The sequence below is a fragment of the Callithrix jacchus genome, chromosome 1 (assembly GCF_049354715.1).
Source record: "Callithrix jacchus isolate 240 chromosome 1, calJac240_pri, whole genome shotgun sequence".
NCBI lineage: Eukaryota > Metazoa > Chordata > Mammalia > Primates > Cebidae > Callithrix > Callithrix jacchus.
The window spans coordinates 212,598,507-212,617,967 of record NC_133502.1 but is presented as its reverse complement, the minus strand read 5'-3'; the positions used below and the strand labels follow the sequence as shown (position 1 = coordinate 212,617,967).

At 44.9% G+C, this 19,461-nt stretch overlaps 1 protein-coding gene across 8 annotated transcripts in view; it reads right to left on the bottom strand.

Annotated features, from left to right (window-relative positions):
* The window catches only part of CECR2 (CECR2 histone acetyl-lysine reader), a 190,351-nt gene that overhangs the window by 55,465 nt on the left and 115,425 nt on the right, over nucleotides 1-19,461 (bottom strand). For all 8 annotated transcript variants that reach the window (XM_035282811.3, XM_035282914.3, XM_035282860.3 and 5 more), the window contains exons 3-7: nucleotides 11,008-11,191; nucleotides 9,683-9,822; nucleotides 8,546-8,650; nucleotides 6,409-6,458; nucleotides 4,532-4,701 (exon numbers count right to left, since the gene is read on the bottom strand). In XM_035282811.3, coding sequence (XP_035138702.3) covers nucleotides 4,532-4,701; nucleotides 6,409-6,458; nucleotides 8,546-8,650; nucleotides 9,683-9,822; nucleotides 11,008-11,191 — 649 coding nt within the window. The remainder of the gene's footprint in view (nucleotides 1-4,531; nucleotides 4,702-6,408; nucleotides 6,459-8,545; nucleotides 8,651-9,682; nucleotides 9,823-11,007; nucleotides 11,192-19,461) is intronic.

Genomic DNA, 19,461 nt, shown 5'->3' with positions numbered 1-19,461 from the left:
ACACTCCAGTACACTACTTTAGACCTTAGAAACAAAATGCACTTTGGTACACTTTATTGATTGACTGATGGATTGAGACAGAGTTTCACTCTGTTGCCCAGGCTGGAGTGCAATGGCGGGATCTCAGCTCACTGCAACCTCTGCCTCCCAGGTTCAAGAGATTCTCCTGCATCAGTCTTCTGAGTAGCTGGGATTACAGGTGTGTGCCACCACGCCCGGCTAATTTTTTTGTATTTTTTAGTAGAGATGGGGTTTTAGTGTATTAGCCAGGCTAGTCTTGCTCTGAACCTCAGGTGATCCGTATGCCTCGGCCTCACAAAGTGCTGGGATTACAGGTGTGCACCACCGCACCCCGCCAGATTACTACATTCACAACAAGAAATGTAATTGTACCACGTCATAATGGCTATGATGACAGGAATTTTTCAGCTCGATTATAATCTTATGGGACCACAGTGGTATATGGGGTTTTGTCATTGACCAAAATGTGGTTACCTGGGGCATTATTGTATATAGCATGGAATGAGGAGAGTATGTTTGATTTGATCAGGACCGCTGTTCAAAGATACCTGTATCAGAACGAACAGAGTAGCTTCCAATTATTTCTTTCATTTTGGAAATGTTTGGAAGTTATCTTTTCCTTAAAGGCTTAGAAAACTTTACCTGTAAATAAATCCAACTCATTCCAGGGCTTTTTTATTTTTATAAAAATAGAGACTGGGCCGGGCGCAGTGGCTCAAGCCTGTAATCCCAGCACTTCAGGAGGCCGAGGTGGGTGGATCACGAGGTCAAGAGATCGAGACCATCCTGGTCAACATGGTGAAACCCTGTCTCTACTAAAAATACAAAAAAAATTAGCTGGGCGTGGTGGCCCGTGCCTGTAGTCCCAGCTACTCAAGAAGCTGAGGCAGGAGAATTGCCTGTTCCCAGGAGGCGGAGGTTGCAGTGAGCCAAGATCGCGCCATTGTACTCCAGCCTGGGTAACAAGAGCGAAACTCCGTCAAAAAAAAAAAAAAAAAAAAAGAGGCTGGATGCAGTGGCTCACACCTGTAATCCCAGAACTTTGGGAGGCTGAGGTGGGTGGATCACCTGAAGTCAGGAGTTTGAGACTAGTCTAGCCTACCTAGGAAAACGCTGTCTCTACTAAAAATACAAAAAATTAGCAGGGTATGGTGGCAGGTGCTTGCTACTAATCCCAACTACTTGAGAGGCTGAGGCAGGGGAATCGCTTGAGCCCTGGAGGTGGAGGCTGCAGTGAGCCGAGATGGCGCCATTGCACACCAGCCTGGGCAACAAGACGCAAACTCTGTCTCAAATAAAAGAAAGATAGAGACGTGGTGTGACGATGTTGTCCAAGCTCCAAGCTGGTCCTGAACTCCTGACCTCCAGCAATCTTCCTGCCTCATTTTCCCAAAGCGTTAGGATTACAGGCAAGAACCATTATGTGCAGCCAGATTCTGGAGCTTTTGATGAGATCCCTCTGTGAAAAACTTCTTCCCTAATTATTAGTCTGCTAAGATATTCTACTTCCCAATTTAGATTCTTTTTTTCTTTTTTTTGGAAACAGTCTTGCTTTGTTGCCCAGGCTGGAGTGTAATGGCGCGATCTCGGCTCACTGCAACTTCTACCTTCCGGGCTCAAGCAATTCTCCTGCCTCAGCCTCCGGAGTAGCTGGGATTACAGGCACGCCACCACCATGCCCGGCTAATTTTTGTATTTTCAGTAGAGACGGCGTTTCACCGTGTTGGCCAGGATGGTCTCAAACTCCTGACTTCAAGTGATCTGCCTGCCTCGGCCTCCCAAAGTGCTGGGATTACAGGCGTCAGCCACCGTGCCCGGCCTAGATTCTTCTTATTATACTGTTCTTCTGGTTAATAGGACTTCACTGACGTTTTTGAACTTAAAAGTACTGTCTATTTCTTTGAAAATATCCAATCCATTATTTCTTTCTGGTTTCCAAATTCACTGTTCTTGAAAATTATATTTAAAGATTACTCCATTTAAGGGCTACCTTAATTTTTAATTTTTCTTCTTTTGATAAGAATCAATGCTTGAATTTTTTAATCAAAACCATCAGTTTTATGCTCTAAGTTTTGCCCCTTAATTCTTCTATCCCCAAAGTGTTAGGCTGAACACTGCAGTAAGAAAGCAGAAATGACAGAAGGCTGAAGGTGACTGAGTGTAACTGTAGATAACAATGTGCCACGACTGCACATATCAACAGAACCATATGCAAGGTTACGCAAAGTCATAAAACTATCTCTTTACACTAGAGTTGCTTTAAGAAAATTAGGTGATACATTTTAATTCCTAGAAAAACTGTTGGAGTAAATTGCTGATCACAAAACCGGAATGTAATTATTGTACAAGAATTTAAGTTCATTGATGAAAAATGGAGGTTTTCTGGATCATCCATAATGGGGGGAGTCTCGAAGCACTGCTTAGAGTAAGTTCCTGTTATTAGAGAAAGGTAAATTTCTGGGACTTTCCCAAAAGCATCAACCTGCTTAAGGGTTAGACACGTCACCAGATCCACAACAAATTAAGTAACACATGTCTGCCTCCCCGTAGGCACTGCAGTGATGATTTATAAATGTTTTCTCTTCATATTTCGCTGGCAAGTAGTCATATATTTCTGGTCCTCTATTAACATGTACTAATAATCAGAAATATTATTATTGATATGAAATAAGCAAACTGAATAATTATCAACCAACCACCACAGAAAAGGCAAGACAGGCTCAATATGGTGGCTGACGCCTATAACCACAGTGCTTGGGAGGCCAAGGTTGGGGGGGCGGGTCACTTGAGGCCAGGAGTCGAGACCAGCCTGGCCAACACGGCAAAACCCCATCTCTACTAAAATGATAGAAAAATTAGCCGGGCATGCCTATAGTCCCAGCTGCTTGGGAGGCTGAAGTGAGCTGAGATTGTATCACTGCACTCCAGCCTAGGTGACAGAGTAAGACTCTGTCTAAAAAAACTGAAACAGGAAAAGGAATGACATTAGGTGTTGTGGCTATTTAAAAGATGAGTAAGCCATGGTCCCTGAGCTGAAGTTTGAACTCACAAAGATATAATCATAAAGAAATACGGAAAGGAACAAAAGTCCTAAAGGCTGGGGGAGATAAGGACAGTTAACGGACATAGTGACATCTGAGTAAGACTTTTGAGAGAGTAGTATTCAAACGGGTAAGGAAGTAGGGGGCCAGGTGCGGTGGCTCACACCTGTAAACCCAGCACCTTGGAAGGTGGAGCAGGAGGAGTGCTTCAGCCCAGGAGGTCAAGACCAGCCTGGGCAACATAGGAAAATTCCATCTATAGATAAAATTGTAAGATTAGCCAGGCACAGTGGCATGGGCCTGCGGTCCCAGGTACTAGAGAGGATCACCTGGGAGGTTGAGGCTGCAGTGAGCTATGATTGTACCACCGTACTCCAGCTTGGGAGACACAGCAAGACCCTGTCTTAAAACAATAAAAGCTGGGCACAGTGGCTCATGTCTATAATCTCAGCACTCTGGGAATCCGAGAGAGGAGGATGGATTGAGGAGTTTGAGACAAGCCTAGGCGGCATAGCAAGACCTTGTCTCTACAAAAAAATAAAAAATAATTAGTTGAGTGTGGTGGCACGAACCTGTGGACCAGCTACTCGGAAGGCTGAGGTGGGAGAGGATCACTTGAGCCTGGGAAGGCAAGGCTGCAGTGAGCTGTGATCGCACCACTGCACGGCAGCCTGGGTGACAAAGTAAAAGAGCTTGTCTTCAAAAATAAATAAATAAATGCCAGATGCAGTGGCTTATACCTGCATGGCTCACGCCTGTAATCCTACCACTTTGGGAAGCTGAGGCGGGTGTTATCGCTTGAGGTCAGGAGTTCTAGACCAGCCTGGCCCAAACAGTGAAACCCTGTCTTTACTAAAAATACAAAAATGAGGCAGGCATGGTGGTGGTGGTGGTGGGTGCCTATAATCCCAGCTACTCGGGAGGCTGAGGCAGGAGAATCACTTGAACCCAAAAGGCAGAGGCTGAAGTGAACAAGATCATGCCAATGCACTCCAGCCTACGAGACAGAGGAAGACTTGAAAAGAAAAAAAGGAAGAAGATGGGGAAGGATGTTTGAAGATGTCACCAAGTAGCATGAACATCCTGACAATATGGGGCATATCGTTTCCGAGACTATAGCTTGCTGTGAATCTGCTGAGGATTCAGGACACAACCAGGCAATGGAGCCACAAGGACCAAGGCAAACCCGTCGGATGTTCTTTCTGTTTTAAAGCATTACGCAGGGGCTCGCGGAACGTTTCCTGAGGAGTGTCTGGGAGAAGGAAAGTGGGTTCCAGCCTGTGAAAAGCCGCTGTCAGAATTGGTAGACACTGAGGACTTCCTGGGGAAGGAGAACATGACGGGACCCACAGTGAAGGACAGGGGGTGGCACGGGTCCCATTCTAACACGGCATTCAGAGCGGATGGAAGCCTGCGCTGTTTCCAGGACAGTGGGGTGTACTGCGAAGGCCTCGCGGAGTCTGACGCACCTTCTGGGCGATCATGCTGCAGATCTCAGGCAGGAAGTCCTCACTGAGGAGCTTGTAGAGCTGCCGCTCCCGAAGGGAGGTCCTCTCGCGGAAACTCTCCGTGACCCGTCTCCATTCTTCTTCCGTTTGGCATAGGAGCCACCAAGTACCCTGGCCCGGCCCTTGGGACCCTAGAAAATAAAGGCATGGATTCACTACAGGAGAGCCTATGAGGGCCTTTTCCTTATTTATTCTCAATTTTGTTTCTACCCTGGGTCATGATTAACACAAGAGAGTCAAAAAAGAGACCTATTACAATTTCTTTTTTGAGACACGGTCTTGCTCTATTGCCCAGGCTAGAGTGCAGTGGTACCATCTCAGTTCACTGTAACCTCTGCCTCCTGGGCTCAAGCCAGCTTCCCATCTTAGCATCCCCAAGTAGCTGGGACTACAGGTGTGCACTAGCACACCCAGCTAATCTTATGAATTTTTAGTCGAGACAGGCTTTTGCCATGTGGTCCAGGCTGGTCTCTTAATTCCTAGCTCAAGGAATCTGCCCGCTTCAGCCTCCCAAAGTGCTGGGATCACAGGTGTGAGCCACTGCGCCTGGCCTTTTTAATTCTGTCTGTCTGTCCCAAAGTGCTGGGATCACAGGTGTGAGCCACTGAGCCTGGCCTTTTTAATTCTGTCTGTCCCAAAGTGCTGGGATCACAGGTGTGAGTCACTGCGCCTGGCCTTTTAAAAATTCTGTCTGTCTCTCTACATCCATCCATCCATCCATCCATCCATCCATCCATCCATCCATCCATCCAGAGATGGAGTCCTGCTCTGTAGTTACAACTAGAGTACAGTGGCGCCATCTCAACTCACTGCAGTCTCTGCCTCCTGGATTTCAGTGATTTTCCTAGCTCAGCCTCCTGAGTAGCTGGAATTACAGGTGCCTGCCACCACACCCAGCTAATTTTCCTATTTTTAGTAGAGATGGGGTTTCACCATGTTGGCCAGGCTGGTCTCGAACCCCTGACCTCAAGTGATCCACCCACCTTGACCTCCCAAAGTGCTGGGATTACAGGCATGAGCCATCCCACAAGGGCCTCTTTTTAATTTAATTTAATTATTATTATTTTAAAAAATTTATTTATTTATTTATTTAAGATGAGGTTTCATCATGTTGGTCAGGCTGGTCTTGAACTCCCTCCCGACCTCAGGTGATCCACCTGCCTTGGCCTCCAAAGTGCTTGGATTGCAGGCGTGAGCCACCACGCCTGGCATCTTTTTAATTTTAAAGTTGACAAATGTATACTTCTGGTTTTCTTGTTAAAGTCAAGGGAAACAACTAAAAAACATGCCTAAAGGCAATACAAATGCAACAACTGTCACTTTAACAAGGTAGATGTTCACAGTCTAGAGACGATTACATTTCCTGACTGAAGAGTTTCGTATTTTGCATTTTGAGTCTTTGTGGAGTCTATCTTGCCTCAACTACACTGTGATACTGCAAACTGCTACCTGCCTCCCCTATATATGCTATTTGGATAACAAAATTAAAATCTAGGTGGGAAACGAGTGTGTAGTAAACCACAAGGAAACCACTGCGTCATGAAACACTGACATTAGAAAGACATCTCTCTGAGAAGCTGGTTATTCACTCCAGCGCTACGGGGTCTATTATAGTGTGCCTAGTAAATGGGGCACTTCTGATCTTAATCCTCAGTCAGATGGTGAGCTGGGTACAAGGTAAGATGTGAGGGAGAGAACTGAAGAACAGTACAAAGTGCAGGTATAAGGCTACTGCAAGAACCTTTACTTCGTGTGACTCTAGAAAAAGATTAAGAGTCAACACCCTGCCATAAACAAATCATGTTTACTTCTTTCTAAATGCCAGCAAAGAACATTACCATGTCTTGTCTGTGGCTCAGATGCCAAGGAGTTTTCTTCCTGCTTTTCACTGAAACACAGGAAAAAGAGGTACCAATTAAAACTAAGACAGGTCCAAAATGGTGCTGTGCTAACCCAGGATGGCACACCCAGTTCATTTAACATAAAGAGCGTCTGCGTGTTAAGGGGACAAGGCTTGGAGGCTGAACTCTGAATTAATGAGCACTAGGATGCAGGCATGCTGGTCTAGAGGGGAAGCTACCCAATGTTATGGCAACAGTATCAATGCATAAGAGAACAGTAACGTTTGTTTCTTTTTTCTTTTTTTTTTTTGAGATTTGCCCAGGCTGGAGTGCAAATCTCGGCTCACTGCAACCTCTGCCTCCCAGATTCAAACAATTCTCCTGCTTCAGCCCCGCCGGGTTGCTGGGATTACAGGCACGCGCCACCACTTTTGGCTAATTTTTGTATTTTTAGTAGAGACAGGGTTTCACCATATTGGCCAGGCTGGTCTCAAACTCCTGACCTTGTGATCCTCCCGCATTGGCCTCTCAAAGTGCTGGGACAAGAAGCATGAGCCACCGCGCCCGGCCAGAAAACAGTAACTTTTAAAACTTTTTTTGGGAAATCAGATGCACTGTTTTTTTGTTTGTTCTTGTTTTTTATCACTGCTCCAGTCAAGGGAGACAGATGCAACTGTTAATTGTTACAAGCAAGGAAAAAGAACTGTAGGGATTCCAGAGTCCTCCCTGATTCAGGCCAGACTGAAGGCATGCCTATTACAACTCAGCCTTGCCTAAGGTAGAGGGATAAGAGCATGGGCTCCCCTGTGGGAACGACTCTATTCAAGCTGTGCCATTTACAATACGACTTCAGAAAAGTTAATTAACTTTCCCCAAAAATGGAGCTATGAATAGTGCCTACCTCACAGGGGCGTGGGAGATTAAATCACAAAATGCAAAGTGTGTAACGCAAGACCAGTTAGAGTCATTTTCACTAGTATCCTTGAAAAAGAAGGGAAACTCTCTGGACTTTTTGCTGGTTTTCAAGTACTTAAGCAGTATCTGATCAATTCAAGTTTCTGTGAGAACGAACATTTTCTGTATTAGCGCTGTCCATATAATACGGTAGCCACAAACCACGTGGCCGCTGAGCACTTGAAATGTGGCTAGTCTGAACGAGAAACTGAATTTTAAATTTAATTTAAAAATATTGAAATACTGGCTTGCACACACAGCGCTAAAGGAACAAATCACCAGCAGAGGGTAGCACAAACCCATGGAATCTTGTTAAAAAGTGATTCTACAATCCCAGCCCTAAGCTACTGTGATTCCTGATACTTACGGGGAAAATGAGACAGGTATCACCCAGGTTCCTGAGTATCGAAGGACGTGTGGAATTAACCAAACCCGGAAACAGGTGTTGCACACACAGAACAGAAGTAATTACAGGGCACTTGCCACGGATAAGGAAGAAACAGTATCTGAAGCTGCACTTCCGCAAGTTAGGCGGATGCTGACTGAGTTCTAAAAAATCAGGTTCTGAGTCATCTATGTTCTTAATCTAATTTCCTAGAATACTTCTTAGTGGTTAAAAAGGAACACAGTGAAATTTGGCCTAATTCAAGCATTTAGATTAAGTAGTAAGGGAGGAAGCCATTTTTCCTGAGTTATCAGAATTTTTAAGAATACAGCGCCACTTCAATAGGTTTAGTGATACAGCTGATCCTTATGTAAAAAGTGTATTCACACAGTACAGGTCAGATTTTGAAAACTACCATAGCAAGATTCACATGGTGAAATTTCCTAAAACATAATGACATACAAAAGAAAGTTCCCCAAGTATCTCTCTTCTTTGCTAAAATTAAACATAAAATTGAAGAATGAAAAAATGGTCTTGTTCAATATAATCCTCATGTGCACGTCCACGGTCTAGTAAGAGAACCTGCTTAGAGCGGGCAGGTGACTTGCCAGGTGCCACACACGAAGGGCTGTGTGGTTCCCTTTCCCATACTGCACCCGTGGTAATTTCACGAGGACTCTGTTTCCGGTCCCCGTAACAATGTGCTTCCCATGGCACAGGCAAAATCAAGAAAAATGAACAAATGAAGGAAGGTCCCTTCCGGCATGACGGCCGTAACGAACGAGATTTTCTTACCTCGACAGAATCTCCTCCTGCAGTTTCTTCCGTTTTGGGGGTCTTCCTCTTCTTTTTCCTGTTTTTCCAGGAATACTTGCGACGTTTTTTTGTCCTTCACTTTCCCTAATAAATAATATTGAAGAGAAATGTTCTGGCATAGGATTGGCATGCCACATATGATTTTAAAACAGTACTTCTGGCCGTGAGATGACCAGAAAGGATTACATGCAGCAGAGAGAGGAGACTATTGATCGGAACTAACATTTCACAATACTAAAATGTACTTAAGTTCTCGTATCTTCCCAAGACTAAGCACTGCTCCTAGCATCGCAGTAAGAAAGCCTCAAAGCCGGGCGTGGTGGCTCACGCCTATAATTTCAGCACTTTGGGAGGCCGAGGCGGGTGGATCACAAGGTCAAGAGATCGAGACCATCCTGGTCAACATGGTGAAACCCCGTCTCTACTAAAAATACAAAAAATTAGCTGGGCATGGTGGCGCGTGCCTGTAGTCCCAGCTACTCGGGAGGCTGAGGCAGGAGAATTGCCTGAACCCAGGAGGCGGAGGTTGCGGTGAGCCGAGATCACGCCATTGCACTCCAGCCTGGGTAACAAGAGCGAAACTCCGTCTCAATTTAAAAAAAAAAAAAAAAAAAGAAAGAAAGCCTAAATAAGGGGTTAGCATTTTAGGATGCTATGGAAATGTGGCCTCTTCCTTACTTAGTAAAGCGTATGTTTCAGGCATCATTTAAGGTCCTTTTGCTCTTAAACTGATGGATACTAAGGTTCATAAACTAGATCACTGATTCTAGTAGAAACGGGTGTGTCATGGATTGACAGTGAAAGATGAAAGCCGCCAGTGCAGTGAAATGATTGTACTGAGAAGAAACCTGCTGGGTTAAAACAGTCCGTGGAAGGAGGACTGGCATTTCTCAGAAACTCCTCTCAAGAATTTCAGATCAAAAAGTATCTTTAACCCCTCTGGTAGCAGAGAATTAATTCCTTTTTGTTTTTGCATGAAGTATCTTCTTACCATCTCTTTGCCGGCATGCTTAGAGAATTCATTCATTAGAAAAAAGAAACTGTGCTGTAGAATTCCGATGCATTTAATCACATTTTAATACAGTAGCTATCATGCCCTGACATTAAAGAATATACCTGCTCAAAGAGAGTTCTCCGTTGGATTTTCCTTGTCCCGGGTCCTCTTTGTACATTCGTGTTCCATAGAAATACCAGTAGAGTGCCCCAGAATTGTCTTCACCCAATGGCTCCACGCGGAGACTGTCTGCATCCAGACCCTAGGCAGAACAAGAAACGGGGGTTTGGGGAAATGGGAAACAAAAGGCACCAGGAAAAAACTAAAATGAGGATTCTGAATTCAGACTAAGGAACACCTCAAATCTAAAATGCCCAAGTACCTTACATGTAATTTTTGATCGGAGTAAGAAACACAGATACAATCAAAGGGTGGTACCTACGTCGAAGAACAACACATGGCAATACGACAGCGCCCCCCACCATCGTTCCCTTTTCACAAAAGAGAGAACCCAACAGCAGTCTTGATGAGCACTTGACACACTGGCTGGGAGCTGCTGCTGCTGTATGTGAGTACACACAAAAGGCAAGACAAGTACAAGCGGGCAGGTCAGGCGCAGGGCAAGCTTTGCCCACGGGATCCTCTGTGGCAGCCACGCCGTAACCTCCCGCGACCTCTCATTCCAGCTGAGCTCCAGCGACAGGGCTCCCGATTTACCTTGGGGGCTGACCTGCACTGGCCTTCCCGCTGCTATTGAAGTCCCTGAATCCGCAGCAAAGACTGTTCTAAATGACACAGTGAATTTTGTAATGTGTCCATGCACAGAGCTCAACTGAGAAGTCATCACCACATTTAATCACTGATGACGGAACAGGATTAGAAAGCAACGTCTCTACGACTGGAAGCAATAACGCACACCCTCCCTCTAGGATATGCTTCTAAAACAGATGACCGCACCAAGGGGGCGGACAGAGATGGCTACAGCTTCCCTCTTCAACACGTTTTTGTCATGTGGATGTGTGCAGAGGATGAACCTCACTACCATATATGATTTCAAGTTCTCGGAGATTTCAGCAGAAATTTCAATTATATTCAATCCAATTTAGACCTTGGGAAATAAAATTCGGTAGCTAATTTTGTTGCAGGTTTGGCTGACGACAGAACAAACAGGGTCCTCTGGTCATACCTATCGGAGCTGGGACCCAGTGCACGTACAGGAAAAAGAAAGCAGACTAGAAATCAGACCAAAATAAAGTACTTCCATAGGGATGTACATCCGGCATTTCCTTGGCTACAGCCATCACGGTTTTATATACACTGTTATTAGCAATGAAGAACCCCATGCCTGGTACCACAAGCCAAACTCTGGCTTCGTATCTTCGGGTTTTACATTCTGATTGCTGGCTTTTCACAGCTCTAGGGAAACAGCTCTCCAGTTAAGCATTACCTTGAGGAGATCGAAGACGTCGTCTGCATCAAGCCGGTAGTCACAGAGGCGATGCAGGATCTCCACCCGAGTGCGCAGAGGCAGGTCCTGGAAACTGGCTTCCCTCAGAGGGTTGGGCTTCCCTTCCTCCAGCTCCCAGCGGTAGTTGATGATGTCCTCTAGGTAGCTGTGGAATGTCTGAGGCCTAGAACAGGGCCCGAACACAAAAATACATTAATATAAAATATAGGATGGTTGGAAGAAGTGAGGTGGGGGCAGGGGAGAGAGAAGGAGAGACGGAGAGAGGGAACTCGAGATCTGACAGCTGACAGACTTGTTTTTCTTTTAAACATACTGAGTCTTGCTCTGTGATCCAGGCTGGAGCACAGTGGTACGACCTCAGCTCACTGCAGCTCTCCTGGGCCCAGGAGATTCTCCCATCTCAACCTCCCAGGTACCTGGGACCATAGGCATGCACCACCACACCCAGCTAATCTTTGTATTTTCTGTAGAGATGGGGGTCTCCCTATGCTGTCCAGGCTGTTCTCAGACTACTGGGCTCAAACGATCTGCCTGTCTTGGCTTCCCAAAGTGCTGGGATTACAGGTGTGAGGTAACCACGTTTGGCCCAGCTGACAAATTTTACACAGAAAGCAGAAATAAAAAAGTAATAGAAAGCCCCTAATGAAGCTTCTGCCTATATACATGGAGATTGTGTTCTGTCAACTATCAAGGATGAGAAATACATAAAGAAGTTTTTTTATACAACAGGTTGACTTTAAAGCCCAAACAGCATTCTGGTGCAATGGGTAAAAGCATAATATCACATGTGTAGACCATGAAGCTGAGGCCAAAGTCTCACCCTCTATGCGTACGTCTACACAGACATTCTGTGGTTCAGACACACAGGACAAAGTTGGGTTTCTGATTTAGGAGGCAAGAAAAAAGAAGAAGAGAAACTCTTAGTTGGCCTAAGCTAATTTATGTTTCATTTTAAGATACAAAGGCGGGAGCGCCTCCAGAATACAAATGTCTACAGTGATGTGCAACTCTGATTTTACATTCTATTACATGAGCTTTAGGGCATGTTACAAAACACTGCATTCTACATTTCCTTTTTCTTTAATTTTTGGTAGAGATGGCGTCTCACCATGTTGTCCAGGCTGGTCTTGAACTCCTGGACTCAAGCAATCCTCCCAAGTCTGTATACTAAAATTTGAAGACAGTTTTTTTATAGAGAACATTTAAGACACCTAGATGGTAATTAAAATATTTTTCTTTGGTAGAGTCTGGCAATCCTATAATTGTATTAATTTTTTTCCCCCATATGGGGGTCTCACTGTATTCCCCAGGCTGGATTCTAACTCCTGAGCTCAAGCAATCCTCCCACCTTGGACTCCAGAGTATCTGGGACTACAAGTGCATCTTACCACACCTAGGTGTAAATGATCTTTTTTTTTTGAGACAAAGTCTCACTCTGTCACCCAGGCTGGAGTGCAGTGGCGCAATCCCAGCTCACTAGAACCTCCACCCCCAGATTCAAGCGATTCTCCTGCCTCAGCACCCCTAGTAGCTGGGACTACGGGCACCCGCCACCATGTCTGGCTGTTTTTTTGTATTTTTAGTAGAGAGGGGGGTTTCGCTGTGTTAGCCAGGATGGTCTCCTGACCTTGTGATCCACCTGCCTTGGCCTCCCAAAGTGCTGGGACTACAGGTGTCAGTCACTGTGCCTGGCTTTTTTTTTTTTTAATTGACTGCTTTTGCAGCCTAGTGTAGGGTGCAATGGCGTGATCTCAGCTCACTGCAACCTCCGCCTCCCAGGTTCAAGTGATTCTCCTGCCTAAGCCTCCTGAGTAGCTGGGATTACAGGCGCCCACCAACATGCCTGGCTAATTTTTGTATTTTTAGTTTCACCACATTGGCCAGGCTAGTCTCGAACTCCTGACCTCAGGTGACCTGCCTGCCTCAGCCTCCCAAAGTACTAAGACTACAGAGGTGAGCCACCACGCCTGGCCATGCATTTTAATTAGTTCCTAAATGAGCCTTGCGTGAAAAAAAAAAAGGGCTGTTTTTGTGAGACGGTGATTTTACATCTCAACTATTAAGAATCAAGATATAATTTACCTCATGTGGCCAGGCGAGGTGCTCACACCTGTAATCCCAGCATTTTGGGAGGCAGAGGCAGGAGGATCATGAAGTCAGTAGGTCAAGACCAGCCTGGCCAATATGGTGAAACCCCATCTCTACTAAAAATACAAAAAATAAGCCGGGCATGGGGAGGTGCGCCTGTAGACTTAGCAGCTCAGGAGGCTGAGACAAGAGAGTTGCTTGAACCCAGAAAGCAGAGGTTATAGTGAGCCGAGATCGCACCACTGTACTCTAGCCAGGGTGACAGAGCAAGACTCAGTAGCAAAAAAAGAAAACTATTAAAAAAAAAAGTTCCTCATGCTTGATGTGAACATTTTTTTTAAATAATAATAAAGAGGCCTAAAGAAGTTATTGGTATCATTTTAAAGTTACGCATGTACCATGATGACTTATAACCTACGGTAGTTATATCTGCAGCAAAGTCAAAGAAAATATTGATGGAAAAAATTAAGGAGGCTTAGGCAGATAAGAAATTAAACAGTTGGATTTTTCTTTCTTTTTTTTTGAGAAGGAGTTTCGCTCTTGTTACCCAGGCTGGAGTGCAATGGCACGATCTCGGCTCACCGCAACCTCCGCCTCCTGGGTTCAGGCAATTCTCCTGCCTCAGCCTCCTGAGTAGCTGGGATTACAGGCACGCGCCACAATGCCCAGCTAATTTTTTGTATTTTTAGTAGAGACGGGGTTTCACCACATTGACCAGGAGGGTCTCGATCCCTTGACCTAGTGATCCACCCGCCTCGGCCTCCCAAAGTGCTGGATTACAGGCGTGAGCCACCGCGCCCGGCCCAGTTTGATTTTTCAGAGAAGAAACGTTTTCCCCTACTACTATCTCGCTGGGGAAAACGCGAGTAGCTTATCAGATGCAGCATGACAGATCAGGGCTTTCACACATTTCCCTGGACTGCAGCATTCACACTCAGGATACCAGCACTGGCCATTCATACCTGCTTGAACCTTGCAGGGTTTGGACTGGTCGCCTCTCCAAAAGTCTGTGAAGTTGCTGCCACCCCTGCAGGAGTGAGGAGCCAGGCAAAGAGGAGTTCAAACTCGCATTAAAATGTAGATAGCGTAGTAATGGTGAATTTGAAAATGAAAAAGGTTTTTATGAAAAAAAAAAAAAACAAAAAAACTACTTTTTTAGTAGCCAGAAGTGTGAAGAAGACAATTATCCTTTGGCAATAAATCTCTTTATCGCATGCTTTCAAGAATTTCTAACGTATACCATGTTTCACAAACACTAGGGTCTGCTTTTTCCTGCAATAAAATAAAACACGGAATCAGTGAAATCTGTATCGTTTCACCAGATAGCAGCTTCACTGTAGGATGTGCAGAAGATGTTGGGCCGGGGAGCCAGACCTTTCTTATTCCAATGTGAGGCTGAGAAAGTACAGGCACAGCCGCCAGACACTGTGTACCCCCAGAGCAGCTCCTTTAGCCTACCATCTGTCTGGAAGCCCTTACTTGTCTCAAAGAATTGCCTGTTTGAGATTCCTTTCCAACAGGCCTACTGTCCTACTCAGTTTAAATTATATCATTTTTGGCCAGGCGCGGTGGCGGCAGTCCAGGAAGCCGAGGCTGTCGGATCACGAGGTGAGGAGTTCAAGGCCATCCTAACCAACATGGTGAAACCCCATCTCTACTTAAAAAAAAAAAAAATTAGCCAGGCGTGGTGGCTCATACGTGTAATCCCAGCTACTCAGGAGGCTGAGGAAGGAGAATCTCTTGAACACAGGAGGCAGAGGTTGTAGGAAGCCGAGGCCTCCCCACTGCACTTCAGCCAGGGTGGCAGAGTAAGACGGACTAAGAACAAAAACCAGTTTTGCTAAAAGCTCTTAAGGCATCTGTCTCCATGCACCTTAAACCGGGAGATGCTGGAGGGCCTACAATCCAAGACAGTTCCATTTCCGTGTATGCAGATCAACCTTCTCCTAGAAATCTACATCTCCTTTTCAACATCAGAAAGTGAATGGGGAAAAAAACCTCCTGAGGGCAAAGGTACAGGCTAAGAGTGATTTGAATAAAAAGGCACCAGGAAGGTAAAAATCAGGCTAATTCTTTTGATTTAGTGGTTCTTCACCTTCTATAGGATAGAAAACACTTTTAAGAATCTGATGCATTGGCCGGGTGCAGTGATTCAAGCATGGCTCTTAATTACCTCTTATTTTCCCAGAGAGAAAGGGAGAGAAAGAGAGAGAGAGAGAGAGTGAGAGACAGAGACCGACCTCCGCCTCCTGCCTCAGCCTCGGCCTCGGCCTCCGGGGTTCAAGCGATTCTCCTGCCTCAGCCTCCAGAGTACCTGGGACTACAGGCACCATGCCCAGCTAGTTTTCATATTTTAGTAGCATGAGAAGGCTCTTGAGTTCTTTGAGGCATGTGTTAGGGACATGGAAAGGCAGCCACGGTCTCTCTAGAGCGGATCGATAAAGCTATGGCACCAGGCTTCCCAGAATGGAGATAAGATGAAAACTCGAACTGCCCCTCCCATTTGCAAAGCAAATGAATACATGTACACACAGTGAGGCCACATTTAACACGAGTACTGTTAACTGGACTGAGATAAAGATGCTGGTTCCAGTACGGCAGCAAGTAAAAGACTCTGTAAGAATACTTGATAAAGCGCGTATTCTTGAAGCTTAAAAAAGACCAGGCCAAAATCATGAAGATAACAGTTTTTATCCCGGGCTGTAGAACAGCTACTACAGCCAACAGATTAAAATAAACATGAGAGCCAAGTAAGTTAATATCGTGGTTATTTGAAATTAAAGGAAAATATGATTAAGTGAAAATCAATGTAAAACATTGTGTTTGACTAGAGAAACGTACATAATACAGATTCTTACATGCAGTTATGAATGTTTATGTTGGGTAACCAAGAAAGTGAATAAACCCAACATTTATCTCTAAATTGATAAAGGCTATTTTTTTTTTTTTTTTTTTTTTTGAGACGGAGTTTCACTCTTGTTACCCAGGCTGGAGTGCAATGGCGCGATCTTGGCTCACTGCAACCTCCACCTCCTGGGTTCAGGCAATTCTCCTGCGTCAGCCTCCCGAGTAGCTGGGATTACAGGCACGCGCCACCGTGCCCAGCTAATTTTTTGTATTTTCAGTAGAGACAGGGTTTCACCATGTTGACAAGGATGGTCTCGATCTCTTGACCTCGTGATCCACCCGCCTTGGCCTCCCAAACTGCTGGGATTACAGGCTTGAGCCGCCGCACCTGGCCAATAAAGGCTATTTTTAATGAAACCTAAATTCTGTATAGCTGAAGTGAGAAGTCTCAAGTGTAAAGCACAAATAGGTACAATACAAATTCTGAACAGCTCTAGATAATTTAAATGTATATTGTTTGCCCTACAACTGCTAATACACACACACACACACACACACACACACACACACGAAGAAGAAGCCAATAGTGGAAATAAAGTGATACCCTTAAAACAAATTCACATGCTTGAAAGAAAGCATTAAAGGACCAAGAAAGAAACAAAACCAGAAGGCAGCAGAGAAGTTTCTCCACCTTAGTCACGTGGGATATGCAAGTCAAACCCGCACTGAGCTAACCCTTCACGCCCACTGTAATGTTGGACGACAAAAAGCATACAGTAACAAGTGCTGACCGGGATGCAGAGACCTGCAGCCTCACGCACAGCAGTGGAACGCTAAGGGGCACAGCTGCTGTGGAAGTTTCACGAAGTTGCACTGAGCTACCAACTGATCCGGCCACTCCAGGAAGCTCCCAGGTACACACGCCAGAGAAAGGAAAACACACATCCACACAGAGACTTGCACACATATGTTCGAAGCGGCAGAATTCATAATAGCCAACAAGTAACATCTGCGCACATGCCCACGAACTGAAGAATCAAGCGTGTATCCACACGATGACGTATTATTTGACCATAAAAAGGAATGAAGTACTGATTCCTGCTACAAGATGGGTAACACTTCAAAAATAACTCTAAGTGAAAAAAGCCAGATACAAAAGGACACTTCCTACATGGCTCCAGTTAGGAGACGTGCCTATGACACTCAAACCTGTGACAGTCAGGAGAACAGTGATGCTGGAACTGGGGTTGGCGGAATGTGTAGCCATCGCTAACGGGTACAAAGTGTCTTTTGTAGGGTAATGTGTAATGGAAGTATCCTCCAATTAGATAGTGGTGATGGTTGCACAATTTTGTGAATACATAAAAACCAATGAACTGGGCTGGTCACGGTGGTTAGGCTTCTAATCCCAACCTCTGGGAAGCCGAGGTAGGCGGATCACGAGATCAGTATCACGACTATCCTGGCTAACACAGGGTGAAACCCTGTCTCCACTAAAAAAAAAAAATTAGCTGGGCGTGGTGGCACGTGGCTGTAGTCCCAGCTACTCCAGAGGCTGAGGCAGGAGAATTGCCTGAACCCAGAGGCAGAGGTTGCAGTGAGCCGAGATCATGCCACTGCACTCCAGCCTGCGTGACAGGGTGACACTCGTCTCAAAAAAAAAAAGAAAAAAAGAAAAAGAAATTGTACACTTTAAAAAAACATAAGGAGCCCTGGCACAGTGACTCATGCCTGTAATCAAAGCACTTTGGGAGGCTGAGGTGGGCAGATCATGAGGTCAGGAGTTCGAGGCCAGCCTAGTCAATATGGTGAAACACCATCTCTACTAAAAATACAAAAATTAACAAAATGTGGTGGCACGTGCCTGTAATCCCAGTTACTCTGGAGGCTGAGGCAGGAGAATTGCTTGAACCTGGGAGACGGAGGTTGCAGTGAGCCGAGATCGCACCACAGCACTTGAGCCTGGCAACAGAGTGAGACTCCATACCTCCCCACCAAAACAAGGAAACAAGGAGAAGCAGCAAAAGAAAGATAGCAGTAACTACATCAAATGTAAGCAGATTAAACAACGCAGTAAAAAAAAAATGGTTAGACTGCGTGAAAAACAGGAAGGCCCAACTACAGGGTGTCTATTAGATGTCATTTAAATATAAAAATACAAAGATTAAAAGGATGGAAAACGATATAGCAGGCAGAATGAGCATGAGAAAGCTGAGGATTAATGTGAGACAAAGCAGATGTGGAGACAGAGTGTCACAGAAGAAAAAAATGGAACAACTTCCCAAACTACGTAACAAAGCTACTGCTACGCATCCAGTAACAGGACACCACAATCCATCAGACAAAATGGGCACAGCTAACAGGAGAAACAGACCCACGATCAGAGAGATTTTAATCCCGTCTTCTCATTAGCAGACCACACACTCGCACACACAAAACAACAGGAAGGAATGGAACTCAACATTACTAACCAGAGTTACGTGATACTTACATGATACACAGAAACTGTAGGATACACATTTTTTTCAAATGCAAGATAAACCACAAGCCTGGGTGTAAAATAAGTCTCGAAAAGCTTCAAAAGACTAGAGTATCCCCAAGTATATTATCCAAACACATGGAATGAAGTTAGAAATCACGCACATACCCAGAACTTAAACAATACACTTTTGGATCACAGAAGAAATAAAGTACAGCATATTTTAAATGGTAATAAAAATATCAAAATTTGTAGGATGCAGCCAACGATGGGTTAGAAAAATTTAAAAACTTTTTTGGGGGGCAAATTTATAGCTTTAAATACCTTTTATTTGAAAAAAGGCTAATAAATAGTACTGAAGGAAAAAAAAAGAAGAGCAAACTAACACCAAAGTAAATAGAAGAAATAAAAAAGAGAGGCCGGGCGCGGTGGCTCAGCCTATAATCCCAGCACTTTGGGAGGCCGAGGTGGGCGGATCACAAGGTCAAGAGATCCAGACGATCCTGGTCAACATGGTAAAACCCCATCTCTACTAAAAATACAAAATTTAGCTGGGCGTGGTGGTGCGCGCCTATAGTCCCAGCTACTCGGGAGGCTGAGGCAGGAGAATTGCTTGAACCCTGGAGGCAGACGTTGCAGTGAGCCGAGATTGCACCACTGCACTCCAGCCTGGTGCCTAGCAACATAGCAAGAGTGTGTTTAAAAAAAAAAAAAAAAAAGAAAAGAAATAAAAGCAGCAAAGACTAAAGAAAATTAATAATATAAAATGTTCCTTAGTAAATATCTAAAAAGTTTGTAAGGCCTGGAGAGTAGCTTTTCACGTCTGAAATTCCAGCACTTTGGGCCGAGGCTGGAGGACAATTTGAGGCCATGAGTTCAAGACCAGCCTTGGCAATGTATCAAGAACTGTCTCTACAAAAAATGTGCTTTAAATAAGCAGGGTATGCTGGCATACATCTATAGTCCCAGCTACTCAGGAGGCTAGAGCTGGAGGATCGTTTTAGGCCCGGGAGGTTGAG